General features: G+C 48.7%; 1 protein-coding gene across 17 annotated transcripts in view; it reads left to right on the top strand.

The window, feature by feature from the left end:
* The first annotated feature begins 5,481 nt into the window (after window positions 1–5,481).
* Window positions 5,482–19,965, top strand: part of LOC118425463 (RNA-binding protein Musashi homolog 2-like) — a 112,218-nt gene continuing 97,734 nt past the window's right edge. For 9 of the 17 annotated variants that reach the window (XM_035834297.1, XM_035834294.1, XM_035834292.1 and 6 more), the window contains exons 1-6: window positions 5,482–5,666; window positions 6,082–6,122; window positions 6,257–6,338; window positions 6,664–6,748; window positions 7,356–7,397; window positions 9,684–9,776. In XM_035834297.1, coding sequence (XP_035690190.1) covers window positions 5,605–5,666; window positions 6,082–6,122; window positions 6,257–6,338; window positions 6,664–6,748; window positions 7,356–7,397; window positions 9,684–9,776 — 405 coding nt within the window. In that variant the 5' untranslated portion in view covers window positions 5,482–5,604. The remainder of the gene's footprint in view (window positions 5,667–6,081; window positions 6,123–6,256; window positions 6,339–6,663; window positions 6,749–7,355; window positions 7,398–9,683; window positions 9,777–19,965) is intronic. The other 8 variants (XM_035834302.1, XM_035834303.1, XM_035834301.1 and 5 more) reach the window with 1 other exon arrangement.

Below are 19,965 nucleotides of genomic sequence, written 5' to 3'. Positions count from 1 at the left end.
AGGGTGTTTCATAACATCCTTGGTTCAATGTTTATTGTATGCTTACTGAGGTTAGTTATTTGTATCTCATTCAAACGCTTTACAATTCCTTCCTATGGTTAATCCTTGGTACGTGATATGCAGGCAGACTGTAGTCAGCCTTATTGTGGCCCGCTGCAAATCTCGTGTGGCGGGAGCGAGCAGCTTGAGATGCCGGCCGCGCGTTGGCGGATTCCGAAAGCGACAGGCGTCTGCGAGAAAAGCCTGTTTTGTGTGGGGAGCGCGACAGCCGGCGTCAGGTCGCCATAAACGGGCTGTCCCTCGGGGCGGGCCATTAACTATCCCGGGGTGGCATTAATGGGGGAAATCAATAGGTGGGAGCGCTGGTGTCAGGGGCAGACGGGAAACCAGCCATGGAATAAAACACGGGCAGACGGGAAACCAGCCATGGAATAAAACACGGGCAGACGGAAAACCAGCCATGGAATAAAACACGGGCAGACGGAAAACCAGCCATGGAATAAAACACGGGCAGACGGAAAACCAGCCATGGAATAAAACACGGGCAGACGGAAAACCAGCCATGGAATAAAACACGGGCAGACGGAAAACCAGCCATGGAATAAAAAAACGGGCAGACGGAAAACCAGCCATGGAATAAAACACGGGCAGACGGGAAACCAGCCATGGAATAAAACACGGGCAGACGGGAAACCAGCCATGGAATAAAAAAACGGGCAGACGGAAAACCAGCCATGGAATAAAACACGGGCAGACGGGAAACCAGCCATGGAATAAAACACGGGCAGACGGAAAACCAGCCATGGAATAAAACACGGGCAGACGGAAAACCAGCCATGGAATAAAACACGGGCAGACGGGAAACCAGCCATGGAATAAAAAAACGGGCAGACGGAAAACCAGCCATGGAATAAAAAACGGGCAGACGGAAAACCAGCCATGGAATAAAACACGGGCAGACGGAAAACCAGCCATGGAATAAAACACGGGCAGACGGAAAACCAGCCATGGAATAAAAAAACGGGCAGACGGAAAACCAGCCATGGAATAAAACACGGGCAGACGGGAAACCAGTCATGGAATAAAAACGGGCAGACGGGAAACCAGCCATGGAATAAAAACGGGCAGACGGGAAACCAGCCATGGAATAAAACACGGGCAGACGGGAAACCAGTCATGGAATAAAAACGGGCAGACGGGAAACCAGTCATGGAATAAAACACGGGCAGACGGGAAACCAGCCATGGAATAAAAAAAACGGGCAGACGGGAAACCATGGCGCGGAATGGAAACGGGCCGGGCAGACGGGAAACCATGGCGCGGAATGGAATCGGGCCGGGCAGACGGGAAACCATGGCGCGGAATGGAAACGGGAATGCTGGGCAGACGGGAAACATGGCGCGGAATGGAAACGGGCCGGCCGGGCAGACGGGAAACCATGGCGCGGAATGGAAACGGGCCGGATGGGCAGACGGGAAACCATGGCGCGGAATGGAAACGGGCCGGGCAGACGGGAAACCATGGCGCGGGATGGAAACGGGAAGGCTGGGCAGACGGGAAACCATGGCGCGGAATGGAAACGGGAAGGCTGGGCAGACGGGAAACCATGGCGCGGAATGGAAACGGGAATGCTGGGCAGACGGGAAACATGGCGCGGAATGGAAACGGGAAGGCTGGGCAGACGGGAAACCATGGCGCGGAATGGAAACGGGCCGGCCGGGCAGACGGGAAACCATGGCGCGGAATGGAAACGGGCCGGGCAGACGGGAAACCATGGCGCGGAATGGAAACGGGCCGGCCGGGCAGACGGGAAACCATGGCGCGGAATGGAAACGGGAATGCCGGGCAGACGGGAAACCATGGCGCGGAATGGAAACGGGAAGGCTGGGCAGACGGGAAACCATGGCGCGGAATGGAAACGGGCTCGCCGGGCAGACGGGAAACCATGGCGCGGAATGGAAACGGGAAGGCTGGGCAGACGGGAAACCATGGCGCGGAATGGAAATGGGCCGGGCAGACGGGAAACCATGAAGCGGAATGGAAACGGGAATGCTGGGCAGACGGGAAACCATGAAGCGGAATGGAAACGGGCCGGCCGGGCAGACGGGAAACCATGGCGCGGAATGGAAACGGGAAGGCTGGGCAGACGGAAACCATGGTACTAAGCCCCTTACATCTGCTTGGAGCTGCGGGAGAGCACTAATGTTCCCTCAGACAGGTGCATTGCGGATCAATATAAGCTGGGCCGGATTACCGTCACCATGGCGACGGGATCCTGATGCAAAAATGTGTCATTCCGACAGTGAAAGTGCACAGGTCAATGCAGTCCTGGAGGGGGGATGTGCAGTTGGGCTGTCGTAGTTTTCATCCACGGTCGTACCGGCTATACAGATACAGATACAGAAAATAGTCTAAATGTTTAGTTTGTAAGTGACGGTACCTGACCGTTAACTCTAACGTTACTATCTGGAATCTCGTTACGGTGAAAGGCAGACTCTTCCCGTGGACTGGCGCTCCTGGCCAGGTATTCCCTTTTGCCGAATTCTGCATCCCACTTCATTCCCGTAGGAAGGCCTAGTGGAGGCTATACATACCCCCGTAGGAAGGCCTGGTGGAGGCTATACATATCCGAGTACTAATGCCTGGTGGAGGCTATATATACCCCCGTAGGAAGGCCTGGTGGAGGCTATACGTACCCCCGTAGGAAGGCCTGGTGGAGGCTATAAATACCCCCGTATGAAGGCCTGGTGGAGAAACTTCCCTCCCCACATCTGCTTGAAGACTACCCTCCAACGGCTCCGAGCAGAGGTTAGGCTGTGACTTACTTTTGACGCCTTTTACTGTCAGGCGCTTTTGTCGGGCTTTCTGTCAGGTGTTCTCTTTTTGTCCGACATCCCAAGGTCGAGCCGGGGGTTTACCTAATTGACAAACGGAAAACAAAACAGTACGTAAAGCACCAAGAAACCCCACAAAATACCAGAAAAGAAGCCAGGGTCTGACCTCTGCACCGAGAGCGGCCTCCGTCTGCCCTTTGCTGTATCTGTACTCCATACACGGCTTTATCAGAAACTGTAATGTGATACATTCTACTGTCCATGACGTCACGGGGCAGCAGGGGCAGAGGTCAAGGTCGTGGAGTGAAGCCTTCAAGGTCGAAGAAAGACCGGGAAGGAGGGTGGCTATAGATTGGCTGGGCAATTTTGATCTGGCTTGATCATGTTACATCTAACGTTGTGGGTGGACTAGAGGTTACATCTAACGTTACCGAGCAGATGTGGGGTGGACTAGAGGTTATGTCTAACGTTACCGAGCAGATGTTGGGTGGACTAGAGGTTATATCTAACGTTACCGAGCAGATGTAGGGTGGACTAGAGGTTACATCTAACGTTACCGAGCAGATGTAGGGTGGACTAGAGGTTACATCTAACGTTACCGAGCAGATGTGGGGTGGACTAGAGGTTATACCTAACGTTGCCGAGCATGAGTGGGGTAGACTAGAGATTATATCTAACGTTACCGAGCAGATGTGGGGTGGACTAGAGGTTGTATCTAACCATTCTAACGTTACCGAGCAGATGTGGGGTGGACTAGATGTTACTGTATATCTAACGTTTAATACCGAGCAGATGTATATATCATTATTATTATGTTATATTATTATAATGTTATTATATATTATACTGACTGAAAGAGAGAGATAGAGAGAGAGAGATGTTGGCTGTGCTATGTTAATCTGGCTTGATGAGGGTTATAATTATTTCCAACGTTAACAATCTGTCCAAGCAGATGTAGGGTGGACTCTCGTAACGTGCCCCGGTAGATTGACTATGCGATGTTAGTTGGGCAAGTTGATGATGAGTCACCACGTAACACACACGTAACACACACGCAACACACACGCAACACACACGTAACACACGCGCAACACGCAACATCAGGACCTACCACAGGAGTCAAGCAGACGCGGGGTGGAAATTCGACTGATTTCTGACTAGTCTGACATGGCGCGAGGGGAAGTCAGGAAAGTCAGAGAACGTTAGGCTCCCGAACATCTGCTTGGAGATTGGTAACAACTTTACACAACACTTGTGCTGGGCTGCATTGGGGGATACGCGTATACTGACACGGGTTTGCAAATTTGAAATGGTCATATTGCGAGTGGTTTTATTGTGAAGTCCTTGAAATGTAAACAGAATTTTTTTTTCTTCGATAACCGACCATCAACATTGAAACATACGTTAGACACGTTGCAATTTGCAACTATGTTCCCATTGCCAATACATTTTTGTACTTAGCCCATTGGCCAGAGCATAATAAAGGATTTCGTCATCAATTAAAGCAATCCACCTTGAGCAAGGTCATCTCCTCCCTTACCCCGAATTGCATCGCGATGAAATAGTTGCAATCAATTTAAAACGTCATTGCGCTTCAGAGCATCTATTTTCTGCGTCTCTGTGAGGATGGAAGTCACCGCGTTTTGAGCAGCTAGGTTGGATTAACGTACCCTTCTGACGAGTCAAAACCGATCAAAATCCCCCGCTATGCGGATGTTTGAAGTACGCTCAAGGTAAAAATAAAGTGAAGGATCTATCAACTTGTTTTGAAGCTGATCTGGCGTGTGATGATGATTTGTTTTCTGCAGCGGCCCGTTTTTATGATTTACAGCGTGCACGTCAGGATGATGGACTGGTCTTGCTTATTGGCTCCCTCAGAAATCAGTTTGGCACTGAGTCGTCAAATACTCCATTTGTTTTCAAGATAAATGTGGGTTCTGAAGAGTTATGTGGTGTGTGTGTGGAGGGGGGGGGTAGTTTCTCCTTGTGTTAGACGCTAGAGGACATGCAGCAGCCGACACACTACACCTTACCCGTAATCGGCGGCTAACTCGCCATTAACCCTGCTCAATCTGCGCCTTTGTCTCGCCAGATCGGCCTGATAACGGCCTTTGTGCGGTGCAGGTTCCATTGTTTATTCCCACATGCCCCGCGTTTTTACCTGAGAGACCGGATGCCACCCGTAATTTCGACATCTTCCGTTGAGATCAGAGTTTTTCTGCGCTAGGCTGGCTTATGTGGACGCATTTCCCCAGGCACCTCACGCCGTAAAGTCACCTTGTTATGGAGTAATAGATTTCACCCTGCCAAATATGGGCATAATGATGGGCGGGGCTACACGGAATGGGCGCGGCTTCGTCCTATCGTTTGGAAATGACGTCATCAAAACAGAGGATTCGGTACCCATGATATATCAGGGGAAAGCCTGTTTCATAATTCATTTTGCGAAAATATTTGAATTCCCGCGCCCCTCGTGACCGCTGTGTATCTCTGTCAGGTTTGGGAGGGGCCGCAATGTCAGGACAAAAGGCGGGGTTTGTAGGGATCAGAGGTCAGCATGATGTCATGTTGCCAGGCAACGCCCTTCAGGCCAATGGGAGGTGTCCCTGGCCTGTCAATCAGTGGTGTTGGCGCCTTTGTGAGTTCGCGCCATGCCCACCCACGGCGGGCCAATGGGCGGCCGCTGCCCCTGAACCCACGTGTCCCCGCCGTTAGCACGCACAGCCCCACTCACTCACTCCGTTTGTAGCGGGCTTAGTAGCGTGTAGACATGGACGGACAAAGCCAGCAAACCTCCGCAAACAGCCCCAACGATGAAGCAAACGACCCAGGGTGAGTACGCCGGCCAGGTTGTCGGGGAGGGGAGCGGGTTTGCCTGAAGGTTCGGCGCCGTTTGGCGGCGAAGCGGGCCGGCGGCGACAGGCCGATGCGGTACGGCCGGGGGGGCCGGGACGCCGGCTTCCAAGATGGCCGTCCGTCGGTGGCTCGGGTTTGTGGGGGCCCCGTGAGCCGGCCGTCCCGTGTGCGGCAGGACTGCAGGCCGGCTGTGTGTTTTGTGCGTGAGAGTTCTGTGCCTTCTGCCGATAGCCCCGGCTTCAGCACCGATCCCGTGTGTTTACGTGCAGCGGGACGTTAGGACGGTCCGTCCCGGGTTACCGGCTAGTACTGTCCCTCCGGACACCAAACTAGCAACTCCTACAGCCCTGCGCAAACTACTCGCTAACGTCTAACTTCTCTTGTTTTGCAGGAAAATGTTCATAGGGGGGTTGAGCTGGCAAACCACAGCAGGTAAGTTTGCGTCCGATCGTGGATATTCATGCCGACTCGAACTGTGCGCCGATTTCAAAATCCCCAATCGTTTTCCAAAATGGAGGCTAATGTGTACGTAACTAACCTACTCGCTTCTCTCTCGCCCCTTGCAGATAGCCTTAGAGAATACTTTTGCAAGTACGGAGAAATCAAGGAATGTATGGTGATGAAAGATCCAGTCACCCGCAGATCGAGGTGAGCTTTGTTTTTCTCTGCCCTCCCACAAAAACCATTGATTGTTTCCGACTCCAACTATCGTAGTTGTCAGACTAGTCAAGTTGATACACTGACTACATTTTGCGGTGCTCACGACTATACAAAACACTGAAACAAGCACGTCACATAGACCAACTCCTGGCGATTCCGCATGCTGTGCCACGTCTGACATTTCTGCTGTTGTAATTGTTCAGTTGTGTGAAAGAAGTGTAGTTTTCTAGTCCAGCTAGGGCCAGATTTCCATTGTTGCAGTGCGTTTGTACTAATTTTGTTTCCATGTTTTGTTGTCTCTTTTCTCGTACAGAGGTTTCGGCTTCGTGACTTTCAGGGACCCCGCTAGTGTAGATAAAGTGTTAGCCGTTAGCAAGCATGAGCTAGATTCCAAAACGGTTAGTACTGTAGTTCCGATTTCCCCCGTATTTACACACACCCTTTACTTACTTTGCTGCTGCAATTGTGATACTTGCCATATTTTGTACGTTAGATAAGATGTATTTATATATAAACTCACCTAATTTCTTGTGCTACATTTTGCTTGATGTGTCAATTTCTGAAAGTGTGACAAACCCCAACTGGCGACCGGCGTGCCATGCCGGGCATGTTTACACCGTGCACAGACGTACCTCCTAATTTCCTGACAAGTCTTCAGACACAAAACACTTTTCTTGGCTGCGTTAGAGGAAAGTTTTGCATGAAGTGTAAAGATTTGTGCAGAAGTACATGTACACACCGCTATGCGTCTCGCTTGGGTGCACAGATACGGACGCACGGATCGCTCCTGAATAATTGAACTCTTTTCTCGCTTCTCCCGAAACTTTGTGAATATTAATGCCGGTTGCCAAGATCTCCCACCATGGATATGCAGTAGCTGTAAGAATTTTGTAATTATTTTTCCCCGGCGAGACGTTAATTGAATTTTACTCGCACAAAGACTCGGGCAGTTCTAGACTCCGCTCGGTGAAAACTCACTCCGTTTTTATTTCCCCTTTCTCACAGATTGACCCAAAAGTTGCTTTCCCCAGAAGAGCACAACCCAAGGTAAGATTTGTCAGTAGTTATTTCTGTGAGACTGTTGTTGTTGTGTAGTTGTGTGTTGATAAGTCTGGACCCGGCCCTTTGTTTTCGTGCAGTAGATTGCCGATGTTCCTGGGTCCCTGGGGTCGCACCGGGTTTGACATACACGAGTGCAAAACAAACATGCCGCGATAGCCGATATTTGCCCCCATTTTCCCGATTCTCAGTTTTACTAGAAGTCGTGTTTGGCCGTGATTTTTAGTGCCGGGGTCGGGTTTCGTGATGGTGATGTTGTGTACACATTTTTGTGGTGTTTTCGGTGGGAAATTCGGCAGGAAACCTGCACAGAAAAGAGTTGACCTGAGCGCCTAAAGTTTCACACGCCTCGCCCTGAATCCAAACAGAAATTTGTGCCCCAGAAATTGTGCGATCGGCCCGGAGAAAAGACTCGGTGTCTCCTTACAGCGGCCGGCCATCTTGTCCCGGCTGACAGAAACAAGCCGCGCTGCCCGCAGAAATACGTCCTGTTTGGTGGACTTTAGCCGGCTAAAAGCCTCTGAACGCCCAGTTTGACAGCTGAATTCCAGGCTGGATCGGGGCTCGGTAGCAACCGTACAATGTGTGCGGTGTTAGCTTGGGTTAGCGCGGGTTACTGTGTGCATTCAGACCCACTCATGCCTTACCGGGCATCGCCTGGATAGCCGGCCTGTAACCTTACACAGAAACCCACACCTCAGGAAGTAGGCCACCCTTACAGGCTTGTTACAGGGGGGAGGACAAAACGGGGGGCACAGGTCAGCTCAGGGGGCAGGGGGAGGGGGGCAGGTCCTCTCGCCCAGACACCTCCGAACCATGTTTATATTTACACACTGATTTACCAGATAGCCAACCGGATCTTACCAACTTCACATCCTCCTCGGAACTTATTGGATAAATACAGCTTCCCTCTCAAACTGCAGAAACGTTTTGGTGAATACTGCTTTCCATGTGTTACCCACAAACTCCAGAAACGTTAGGATAAATACTGCTTTCCATGTTTTACCCACAAACTCCAGAAACGTTAGGGTAAATACAGCTTTCCATGTGTTACACCCAAACTCCCAAAATGTTAGGATAAATACAGCTTCCCTCATGCTACACCCAAACTCCCAAAATGTTAGGATAAATACAGCTTCCCTCATGCTACACCCAAACTGCCCAAAAGCTGCGTTGTTATTTGTTACACACCTTTTATAGACAGTTAATTTGGTTCCCTGCCCAACATGGTTAATGCCCAAGTATTCGGGGCTGAATCGGGAAGGCAGTGTGGGAAAACTGTGAGGGTCAGAACAGAATAATGGCACAATGGCACAAAGGCTCCTGTATCCCCTGCACATCATAGCAAGCAACCAAACTTGGAACAAAAGACGCTTTCTTCCCGCCCTGCCAGGGTTCAGTGGGCCTGATTCACTCGCAAACACAGGAGAGCTTACTGCCACTTTCTGCTCTACATGCAGCGGATAATAATTCCTCTGACCAACCTCAGGCAAAACCCCACAACCCTAGACTGGTCAGTGGATAATAATTCCTCACACCAAACCTCTGGCCAAACCTCGCACCAAACCTAACAAACCTCGACTGACCAGTGGATAATAATTCCTTGCACCAAACCTAACAAACCTAGACTGACCAGTGGATAATAGTTCCTCTACAAACCTACGTCTGGACAGCTCTAACTCCCCCCCCCTCGTCATCAAAATTCGGTGCGATCTGAGGGAACATAAATGTTGTATGTTGTGTACAGGTGTACAGTGTTATATGGACCAACGTGTGTTGCATGGTATTGTGTTGACCTGTCTTCTCAGTTGTAGGATAGAGCCTGTATAGTAGGATAGAGCCTGTAGGATGGAGCCTGTACTGTAGGATAGGGCCTGTAGGATAGGGCCTGTAGGATAGGGCCTGTATAGTACTATTAGTAGGATAGGGCCTGTAGGATAGAGCCTGTAGGGTAGGGCCTGTAGGACAAAGCCCCAGGCCACTCACTGGTTAATGCTATGCATTGTCTGAACTAAACCGTTCGACCTACTTAACATGTTAGCTTGCGTGTCGTTGAACTGCTAAAACAAATCTTTAGATTTCTCCTTTTTCTAACTCGTAAAATATCAGTTCATTTGTGGTATAAAAGTCGTTTTTCCTGTTGTGAATGTTCATGTTAACGAGAGTCGTTAATTCTGCTGTGATGTTCGTTAATGCTACAATAACGCTGCAAGCTTCAGGCAAAAGCCACTCTTGACCTCTGACCTCATGATTTTTTTCCTTCTCTCGTTCCAGATGGTCACAAGAACCAAGAAAATCTTCGTGGGAGGCCTGTCAGCAAACACTGTATTAGAAGATGTCAAGAATTACTTCGGCCATTACGGAAAGGTGAGACAAACATGGTGTACATATATTCCTGTGTCTATGTTCATATAGATGGGAGAAACACATGTTCATGTACTACACGTGTGTGTATGTGTGTGTGTGTGTGTGTGTGAGTGACTGTATGTGTGTGCGCACCTATAACACATCGCATGTGCGCACACACAAACATGTTCACACACACACTAACGCACCACACAGTAAGTTAACACACACACTTAGCCTGCCCAGTGTGAGACCGTGCCACATGGCAGCAGCTCAAACTGTCCACACAACTGAACAAAAGCCTTTAGAGCAGAGGCAGGATATTTGCTCAGCTCGAGTGAGGAGAGAACTCGGCTATCCAGTGTTTATCCAGCCTGTCGGCATCATGGCCGTCTGAGCAGACCTTCACAGAAATGCTTAATTACCTGTGGTGGCTTACAGCCTAACGAGGTTAGGTAGTACTCTGCCGGATTCCTGGAGTTCAATAATCTGAAAGAATCCCCACCCAAACACGGCAGTAAGTTGTGTAAGTACCTCACAGGACCAACAAATAACAAACTCTGCGGAGCGTGTGTCAGACAGACCAGCATGTTAAGTGCATAGTTTGGCTGGCAGGGATATCAGTGCGTAGCTTCCATTTAAAAGGTGTGCATGGTGCAGTCCAGTGGTTAGAGATAGGCAGGAGTGGCCGTGACATAGAGCAGGCCGTGTATGGGGGGTCTCTGTCACTCTGATGCCGTTATCAGCGAGGCCGTGTATGGGGGGTCTCTGTCACTCTTACCCCCTTATCAGCGGGGCCGTGTATGGGGGGGTCTCTGTCACTCTGACTCCGTTATCATTGGAGCAGTGAATGGAGGGTCTCCGTTATCAGCGAGGCCGTGAATGGGGGGTCCCTGTCACCCTTACCCCCTTATCAGCGGGTTCAAGCCAAGGGTTCCCCTCGGCAAACACAGACGGCCCGGGATCGAACCGCGCTGGTCCCGGGGCGGAAGTGTGTTTGGTTCTGAGATAGGCCAAGCATTTGTAGACCAGAGAGCAAACAGCAGTTTGTTTGGACTAATGTTGGCTCGTGGGCCGCTTATTTCACACCTCACCGTCATGGACAAACAGCCATGAAACTTTTACAGGGTCGCGATGAGCCGACAGTTCTGTCAGGGGGGTGTTAATAACGCCCCATTTTCCTCACGGCTGGGCTCCATCACCCCAGGGGCTGTCTGTATGGGGCTAAATGGCTTCACACAGGTAAATACACACCTTTAGCACAGGTAAATACACACCTTTAGCACAGGTAAATACACACCTTTAGCACAGGTAAACACACACCTTTAGCACAGGTAAACACACCTTTAGCACAGGTAAACACACCTTCAGCACAGGTAGGCACCTATAGGTACACATTGTTCGGGCTCAAGTGTTGCCTGTTTTACTGATAACTTTTCCCCAGGAGGGTTGCACAATCACCCTGTAACACAAACATTAGTGGCCTCGTTATGGCCTGTCCAATCAAGCTAATTAGGACAGATTGGGAGCCATTTTGGGGACGTCATTCAACTGGCTTTTCTCCTGTTGACCTGCACAGCTCCTACTGAATCTCAGGCTCTGAACTGGAGGCTGGTTTCTGTCCCGTGTGGTCATTTGAATTGTACTATTTGTAGGTTTACTCAGCTGAAAGGCGTATAAAAAGCTGTGAGGTCCTGTTGGTTCTGTGGGACTGTTGTGTTTATAACTGGAGCTGTGAGGTTAAAGTGGTGTGATATGCAGGGCTCGAAATACCACCTGCATATGCAGGTTAGTGCAGGTAAAATTGGAGCTGTGCAGGTATTTCTGGTGTCTACCTGCACCTAACCTGCACTGGTCCATGTACTGGGTTTTATACGTAAATGTCCTATAATGTAGGTGTATGTGAACTGTTGTTAGCTGCATTGACTGTTACCACATATTGAAGTTTCCTCAACAATTTTTGGTATCATACATTCTTCCTAAATTCAAAGTGGTGCAGGTAAAATTTGTGTGGTGCAGGTAATTTTCGATGTTACCTGCACCAGTGCAGGTATGCAGAAAAAAGTATTTCAAGCCCTGATATGTATAACTGGAGCTGTGGGGTTATAATAGTTTTGTGTTTATAACTGGAGCTGTGAAGTTCTAATAGTTTTGTTTATAACTCAAGCTGTGAGGTTATAATGGTTTTATATTTAACTGGAGTTGTGAGGTTATAATGGTTTTATATTTATAACTGGAGCTGTTAGGTTATAATGGTTTAGTGTTTATAACTGGACTCCAGTCTTGAGCTGTGAGGTTATAATGGTTTAGTGTTTATAACTGGAGCTGTGAGGTTATAATAGTTTTGTGTTTATAACTCGAGCTGTGAGGTTATAATGGTTTAGTGTTTATAACTGGACTCCAGTCTTGAGCTGTGAGGTTTTAATAGTTTTGTGGGGCTCTTGAGTTTTACTGGAAGCTCTGTTTTAAGTTGTGTGGCCGTTGTAAATGGATGTCAATCTGTCAGTCTAACATAGATTGTCGCAGCTCATCTGAGACTCCCCAAATTTCCAACCGTAGAGATAAATGTACAGGAGTGAGGGATACTTTATAATGTACAGTGAGTGGAGATACAGTGATAATGTACAGGAGCGAATGGACTTGCAGCAACCTTGTCTTGACGTGTCTTATTTTCTTTTCTATCGACTACATAACATTTTCCTTATTTGCATATCAATTTATAGTTACTGTTTAAAAGCTGGTTATGGACAGATTTTGCTTCGTGCTACAGAGGAAAGTTAGTCGATGTAACCTGCAACGTCTGACCACTTCCAAATCTTAACCAGCTGTTGGAGTAACTGTTAACTTGCATATCTTATTACCTGGATGTCTCTAACCATTATTGACATGCAGTAATGATGACATAATTTCTAGACACACTTACATGATATTGTGGTGCAGCTATACTAAAGCAGTAGCAATGTGAGTATCGGGACTTACACTAGCATGGCAAGTTGTAGGGCAGCGATCAGGCAATACTCACGCCTTCCCCTTTATAGTACAATCTCAGTGTTTGTGCTATTGATGTGCTGTTTATGTACTGTTTGTGCTGTTGGTGATGTAGTGTTTATGTCCCAACAAGATGGACCAGTTTGTTGTCAGGTTTCCGAGAAGCAGTGGCCAGTCCAGTGTTGAGGCCAGGATGAGCGTTTAGCCTGGAAAGTCAGGCTTTTTAGGACGGGATGTTTGTTTAGCCTGGGACGTCAGGTTCTGTGTGTCAGATTTCTTACCATTGTTGGGAGGTTTGGTACTTGGTACGGCCGTGTCAGGGGTCATTCAGTACCAGCGATCTGTATGTCTGTAGGTGTGTGGAGGTGGGTACATTGTATATACGCAGGTACACACGCAGGTACATACGCAGGTACATACACAGGTACATACGCAGGTACATACGCAGGTACATACGCAGGTACATACACAGGTACATACACAGGTACATACGCAGGTACATACGCAGGTACATACGCAGGTACATACGCAGGTACATACGCAGGTACATACGCAGGTACATACGCAGGTACATTGTACATACGCAGGTACATACGCAGGTACATACGCAGGTACATACGCAGGTACATACGCAGGTACATACGCACCTATGTCTGTGGGAATGTCCGGTCCGGCCATGTCAGGTGGGGAGTTCAGTGCCAGCCATTTATCTGCAGCAGGGATTTCCTACCCAGCATGCCGACCTGATCGTTATCACATCATCTCCTAATTAGTCCTAATTGTGATTGCAGAGCGCCCAGGGTGGTGGGCAGGGATTACTGTACAGGAGCTGTACAGGACATAGGGGCAGATACATGTACATATGATATAGCTACTGTACAGTACAGGACCTATACAGCCCACAGGGGCAGATACATGTACAGGAGCTGTGTACTGGGCATTGGGGCAGATACATGTACATATGATATAGGCCACAGGGACAGGTACATGAGGGACTTCCACTCTGCATTAATCCTCTATCACATAATCCTGAAAATAAACAAGCTTTAAATAAGCAATAAACAACAAGCTTCAGATAAACAAGTAGGGCCCAGGATCTGATGATTTTGAGTCTCATCGCCCTCCCCACACCACAATCCATCCAGACCTTCTCATCTACAGACATACTAACACACAAACATACGAATGCTACCAAAATCAGAACCTTATTGAATGATAAGCAATTTTGAAATGAGCCACACTGCAGTGTAAACAGAGGGACTAGATAGGTCAGTATCGCAAGGCTGACATGTGAAAAACTTGTAGTAGAAGCAAAACTGTAAGTTCCCAGAGTTTTGCAGTCCGCACAAGAGTGTGTTTGTGAGAGAAACTGTTCCCAGAGTTTTGCAGTCCGTACAAGAGTGTGTTTGTGAGAGAAACTGTTCCCAGAGTTTTGCAGTCTGTACAAGAGTGTGTTTGTGAGAGAAACTGTTCCCAGAGTTTTGCAGTCCGTACAAGAGTGTGTTTGTGAGAGAAACTGTTCCCAGAGTTTTGCAGTCTGTACAAGAGTGTGTTTGTGAGAGAAACTGTTCCCAGAGTTTTGCAGTCTGTACAAGAGTGTGTTTGGGAGAGAAACTGTTCCCAGAGTTTTGCAGTCCACACAAGAGTGTGTTTGTGAGAGAAACTGTTCCCAGAGTTTTGCAGTCCACACAAGAGTGTGTTTGTGAGAGAAACTGTTCCCAGAGTTTTGCAGTCCGCACAAGAGTGTGTTTGTGAGAGAAACTGTTCAGTGAGCCACAGTTTTGGTTACTTCCAGTCCAAGGCACAAACCAGTCTGGCCACAGCTCAGTCACTCGGATTACGTCATGGGCACCAGCCATGTGTGCAGTAGGACACACCCTGCACATGCGGAACTCCCTGTTATTATGGTACAGTCTTTACAGTTAAACCCAGCCTGAAATGTCACAGATTATGTGCCAATAGCGGACGGAAATTTCACGGCTGATGAACCTATTTTGGTGTGAAATATCTCGCTTTATGTGCCTATATTTGGTACCAAACAAACCCCTAAACATGGTCAAATATTGGCCTCACTAACTGACACAGCCGGATAGCTTTGGAGAACCAAAATATGACGTTTCCCAAGATTGCAGAGAAATACAAAATGAAGTACCTACAGCTAGTGGAGCAAAGCTGTGCTTGTATATAGACAGTGGTTTCATCTGTGGTTGGGACTGTTTGTGGTAGGCTCTGTGACAGAGACTTGTCCCTGTTACTGCGCTGTGACAGAGGCTTGTCCCTTTGACTCAGCACTTACAGAACCAGCACTTAACGGCTGTTTGGGAGCTTGGGGTAACTTAGTACCTATAATGTTGTAAGCATGTGTTTGGGAGTGAAGCACCTATAATGTTGTTAGCATGTGTTTGGGAGTAAAGCACCTATAATGTTGTAAGCATGTGTTTAGAACTGAAGCACCTATAATGTTGTTAGCATGTGTTTGGGAGTGAGACACCTATAATGCACCTACAAATACATGTATGATGTTGTTAGCATGTGTTTGGAACTGAAGCACCTATAATGTTGTTAAAATGTGTTTGGGAGTGAGACATCTATAATACTGTTAACAAGGCACCTATAGTACATGTATAATGCTGTTGACAGGGCACCTACAGATACATGCATAAATAATACTATAATGCTGTATAGGAGTGAGGCACCTATAGTACATGTATAGTGCTGTTCGCATGTGTTTAGGAAGTGCTGCACTGTAACCAGTTTGCATGTGTTTAGGAAGTGCTACACTATAACCAGTTAGCATGTGTTTAGGAAGTGCTACACTGTAACCAGTTAGCATGTGTTTAGGAAGTGCTACACTGTAACCAGGAAGTTGGCTCATGACAGGCCTCTGATGTGGCAGTGTTGCTCCTGTGATGGTTTAACAGTTGTGAAATGTAAACCGCAGTTGCTCTTCGTTATAAGGTTCATTGCAGGGTATTGTTGAGAAAACACGTTGCTTAACCATGAAGAAAAGTAGGACAGAGCTGGGTTCAGCTTGGTTTCGGTGCCCACAGGCTGGTTTGTGTTGGAGTTGAACTTGAAGCAGGTTGTGTTGGACTTGAACTTGAAGCAGGTTGTGTTGAACTTGAAGCAGGTCGTGTGGGGTGTAGAAGGTTGTGTACCGAGCAGGTAGTGTTGTAGGTTGTGTAGAGGATTAGGAGGTTGTGTTGTAGGTTGTGTATGGTGTGTTAGGTTGTATATCTGAGGTTGTAACTGAAGGCTCCAGACTGTTGTGGTGTCTGTGTGTGTAACAGCAAGTTGTGTAGAGGTGTAGCAGTTGTGTTGTAGGTTGTGTGGAGGTGTTGTAGGTTGTGCTATAGGTTGTATACAGATGTAAGAGGTTATGTAGTTGTAACTGAAGGCTCCAGACTGCCCAGACTGTTGTGGTGTCTGCATGTGTAACACAGGAAGTGGGGATCCCTGACACGTGTGGCTCACAGCCCCCTCTGCACAAAGTGGTCCCAGATGGGTTGTGGGGAGGGGGGCACCCTGACCTGGGGAGGGGGGCGACCTGACCTTGGACAGGGAGAGTTAGTCTGAATTAGCAGGTCTGCTCCTGTCACCAATTCTGGAGCTGCAGGGCTCAAAAGTAGCCTGCGGAATGGCTGTACCTAGCCTGTAACTCTGGTGGGTTCACAGGGAAGATTTTTGGTTCCTTCTCCCCTTCACCTGCTTCTGGGCTTGTCCCAGGCTGGTGACAGTTGCGTGGGGCCTGTCCCAGGCTGGTGATGGTTCCGTGGGGCCTGTCCCAGGCTGGTGACAGTTCCGTGGGACCTGTCCCAGGCTGGTGACAGTTACGTGGGGCCTGTCCCAGGCTGGTGACAGTTACGTGGGTGATAGTTCCGTGGGGCCATGCCCTGTTTCCAGCCCTGTCCCAGGCTGGTGACGGTTACGTGGGTTCTGTCCCAGGCTGGTGACAGTTACGTGGGGCCTGTCCCAGGCTGGTGACAGTTACGTGGGGCCTGTCCCAGGCTGGTGACAGTTACGTGGGTGTGTTTCCAGCCCTGTCCCAGGCTGGTGACAGTTGCGTGGGTTCATGCCCTGTTTGTAAATGACTTGCAGCAGATCTGCCCTCTGGAACGCCCGTGTGCTCAGACTGTCAGCTGATGGATGTGAACCGTGTTGGGCCTGCTCTGGTTCAATGTCGGGCGGCGGAATGCGATCTGATGTTGTTAGCCAGCCTCCTGCTAACTCTCCCCACACTGCTGCCTTCCTAAACTCATGTTCAGGTTCAGGTCCACAGGTTCAGGTTCAAGTCCAGACATGGCACGTGTGTGCTAGATAAGCTTGATTTTGGGAACATGTACAGTATTGGACTGTGGTGATATTGAAGTCTGTTTGACCCCTGCTAACTCTACTCCATGCTCCACTGACTGTGCGACACCCCGAAACTTCCCCCACCTGAAGGGCAAGTACAGAGCAGACGTAGCGGTAGTCAGAGCGAACTATGGGTACTCAAGAAGTGAGACCTAACCACCCAGCGGAGTATCGGTAGTCAGGAAGTGAGACCTAACCACCCAGCGGAGTATCGGTAGTCAGGAAGTGAGACCTAACGTTGGAGCGATGACTGAGCCAGTGGAGCCGGCTCCTCTGCTCTGACATCAGCGCTGTGTTTACCCCAAACATGGCTTGTGGACATGACCACTTTCTCAAGAATGTCTGGTCAGGTTTGGTGTCACAAGACGCAGCCATGCCTTCCTTCCAAGAATGCTTGAGTGCGGCTGGCGGCAGGAGCGGTTCTGGCGGTGAGGAGACGACTGTTGTGGACGGGAGCTGTCTATTTACTCTGCTTGTCATCGGCCGACCGACCCAGTCAGTCACACAACTCAGGCATTGCCCACATTCCGTACATTCTGCCTGCAATCTCGGCAAACACTGATCAGCGGCTGTGTTACGCTGCACACGGCTCCCGACCCTGGTAACAGGCCGGTCACTCCCGGTTACGGCTCCTGACCTGGAAATTATTTTTATCAAATAAGAGAAACAACAAATTGAATTGATGTCGCCCCTCCCCTCTGACCCATGTAGGGTCTCTCACCGTGTATAGTCTCCCACCACTGTTCCCATGTCAATCAGTCTCACCTTTGGAAAGGTCAGTCCACAGCGAAGGTGCTCTCGCTCCATAGAGTGATGATTGGGAACCCCTCGTTACAGCCTCGTTAACAGCCTTCCTTGTAACCTGCATAATAACAGAAAAGGCTGTAAGAACTGTTGTTGGGGTGAAATTCTTCAGTTTGGGATAAGACAGTTTTTCTCACCTTATCAGTCATCTAATTTATGAGAACTTCGGTTGCTAATCTGCGTCTTAGTCTGACCCTCACCCTTGTCTCATGACCTCAGTGGAAAGTGACCTGCAGGGTGATCTGAGCTGAATAAACTATTCTGGTCTCTTCTGTATCGTCATTGCTGACCAGACCTGGCCTGTGTCGTGCTTTTTTATTGCTCAAAATGCAGGTTCAGTTTCAGAGATGTTCCCTGTGCAGATAGCCTGGATGCCAGACCCCTGATAAACTTGTATGGATCTAACTTTCTTGGGGCCATGTGAAATTTCGTCGGGGCCATGTTGGCCCTAGACTAGAGCCGAGAGGTTGGCCTGTGTAGGCCCTGGAAACGGTCTGGCACCCAGTCTACCTCCTGGTCATCGATTCCTGTGCGATTATTCCTGTATTTGCCGCCCTGAGGTCTATAGACTCTACTGTAGTATACAGTGTCATAAGGTATTGTCGTTCCTGTGTTTTGCTGCCCTGACGTCTATACCGTGTACTTTTATACCGTAGTATATGGTGTCATGAGGCACTGTTGTTTCTCTGTTTGCCGCCCCGACGTCTATACCGTATACTTTATACCGTAGTATACGGTGTCATGAGGCATTGTTGTTTCTCTGTTTGCCGCCCCCCTCCCTCCTTTGTGTGGTGACCTACTTTCCTGTAATCTCCATTCAGCAAACCCAGAGACCTTTTCTCGGTGGACCGACCCGAAGCCTGTCCGGAGAGCAGAGCTCCTAACCTCTGCTTATCCCACCAGTTTCCACCATTACTGGATCAACCTCAAATTTGTATTCTTGGAATAAAAACCTGCCATAAACGCTGTTCCCCACATTGTCAACAGAAACCCATTACCAGGTCGTTGGTTGGACACAGAAAGGCCGGGCGTGTATTGTTGCTCGGTGGATGGAACAGGACCCGGCTCTCTCAGGCCTTTTGTGGGACCACATTAGGACAATCCACTACATTAGGGTCACATGTAACTCTGCCCTGTCTATGGTAACTGGACCCACTAAAACACACTGGGTTTGTTTGCCTGATCAGGGCCTCTGGGGGCGATACTGCCGCCCAGATCAGATATGGGGATCAGATGTCCACTTAGGAGTCTCAGACCCACACAACTTCACTAGGCTGTCTGGTGCATGAGAACACTCACACATGAGGCACAGAACACGACTGCCCTGGTCCATTAGAGGAGTAGAAATGTCAACTACACCTTACTTACTTTATAATTTAAACTTGTTAGCCAGTAGTCTGGAAATGACATGAATAAACAAATTGAAGAAAATAGTTGAGTCTGAAACTCTGAAAGTTAGTGTGCTAGAGATCATAGGGAAAGCAGCCTAGTTTTGTGGTGTTGTGCTGTCCTTCCAAATCCCAGTGTCCATTGGGGCAGTTTCTCTATTTATATTTGGGCAGTAAATCCCAGCTGCTGGCTGGATATCTGTGGGTATGGATGGACACAGTAAACCAGGGAGGTCCTGTGTGTAGGATATTTGACCAGGGGGGAGGGGGGTAAGCATGGTTGTAATGAGGGTAAGCATGAGTGTGGGGAGGGGGGGTAGCTTTAATGTTTACTGACTCTCCATTGTGCTGTATTTAGCACAGGTTTAGTTTTTACACCTTGTACAGCAGTCCAATTTTGGCACCTGCGGCTGACACCCTCAGCCACACATTATATAATATCAACGTCGTTCAGACAAAATAAGGGAGTCGTTTCTCAGTCCCCGCCTGAGAAGTTTGTGCCGATTGTTTAATATTTAATTAGAGGTCATGAGAGAGGATATAAAGTAATTGTTGGGTGATGTTGATATGATGCAGGATAAGCTGTGCCTGAGCCTCTGTCATGTTTGGTTTGTCAAAAATGACTAAAATGACACTGTTACAGACGTTGGGATAAAACTACTAGGGACTGGTGTGAC

Source organism: Branchiostoma floridae, chromosome 11, assembly GCF_000003815.2.
Source record: "Branchiostoma floridae strain S238N-H82 chromosome 11, Bfl_VNyyK, whole genome shotgun sequence".
In the NCBI taxonomy this organism is placed as follows: Eukaryota; Metazoa; Chordata; class Leptocardii; order Amphioxiformes; family Branchiostomatidae; genus Branchiostoma; species Branchiostoma floridae.
Note: the sequence above shows the minus strand (reverse complement) of the source record. Positions and strands in the feature narration are given on the sequence as shown.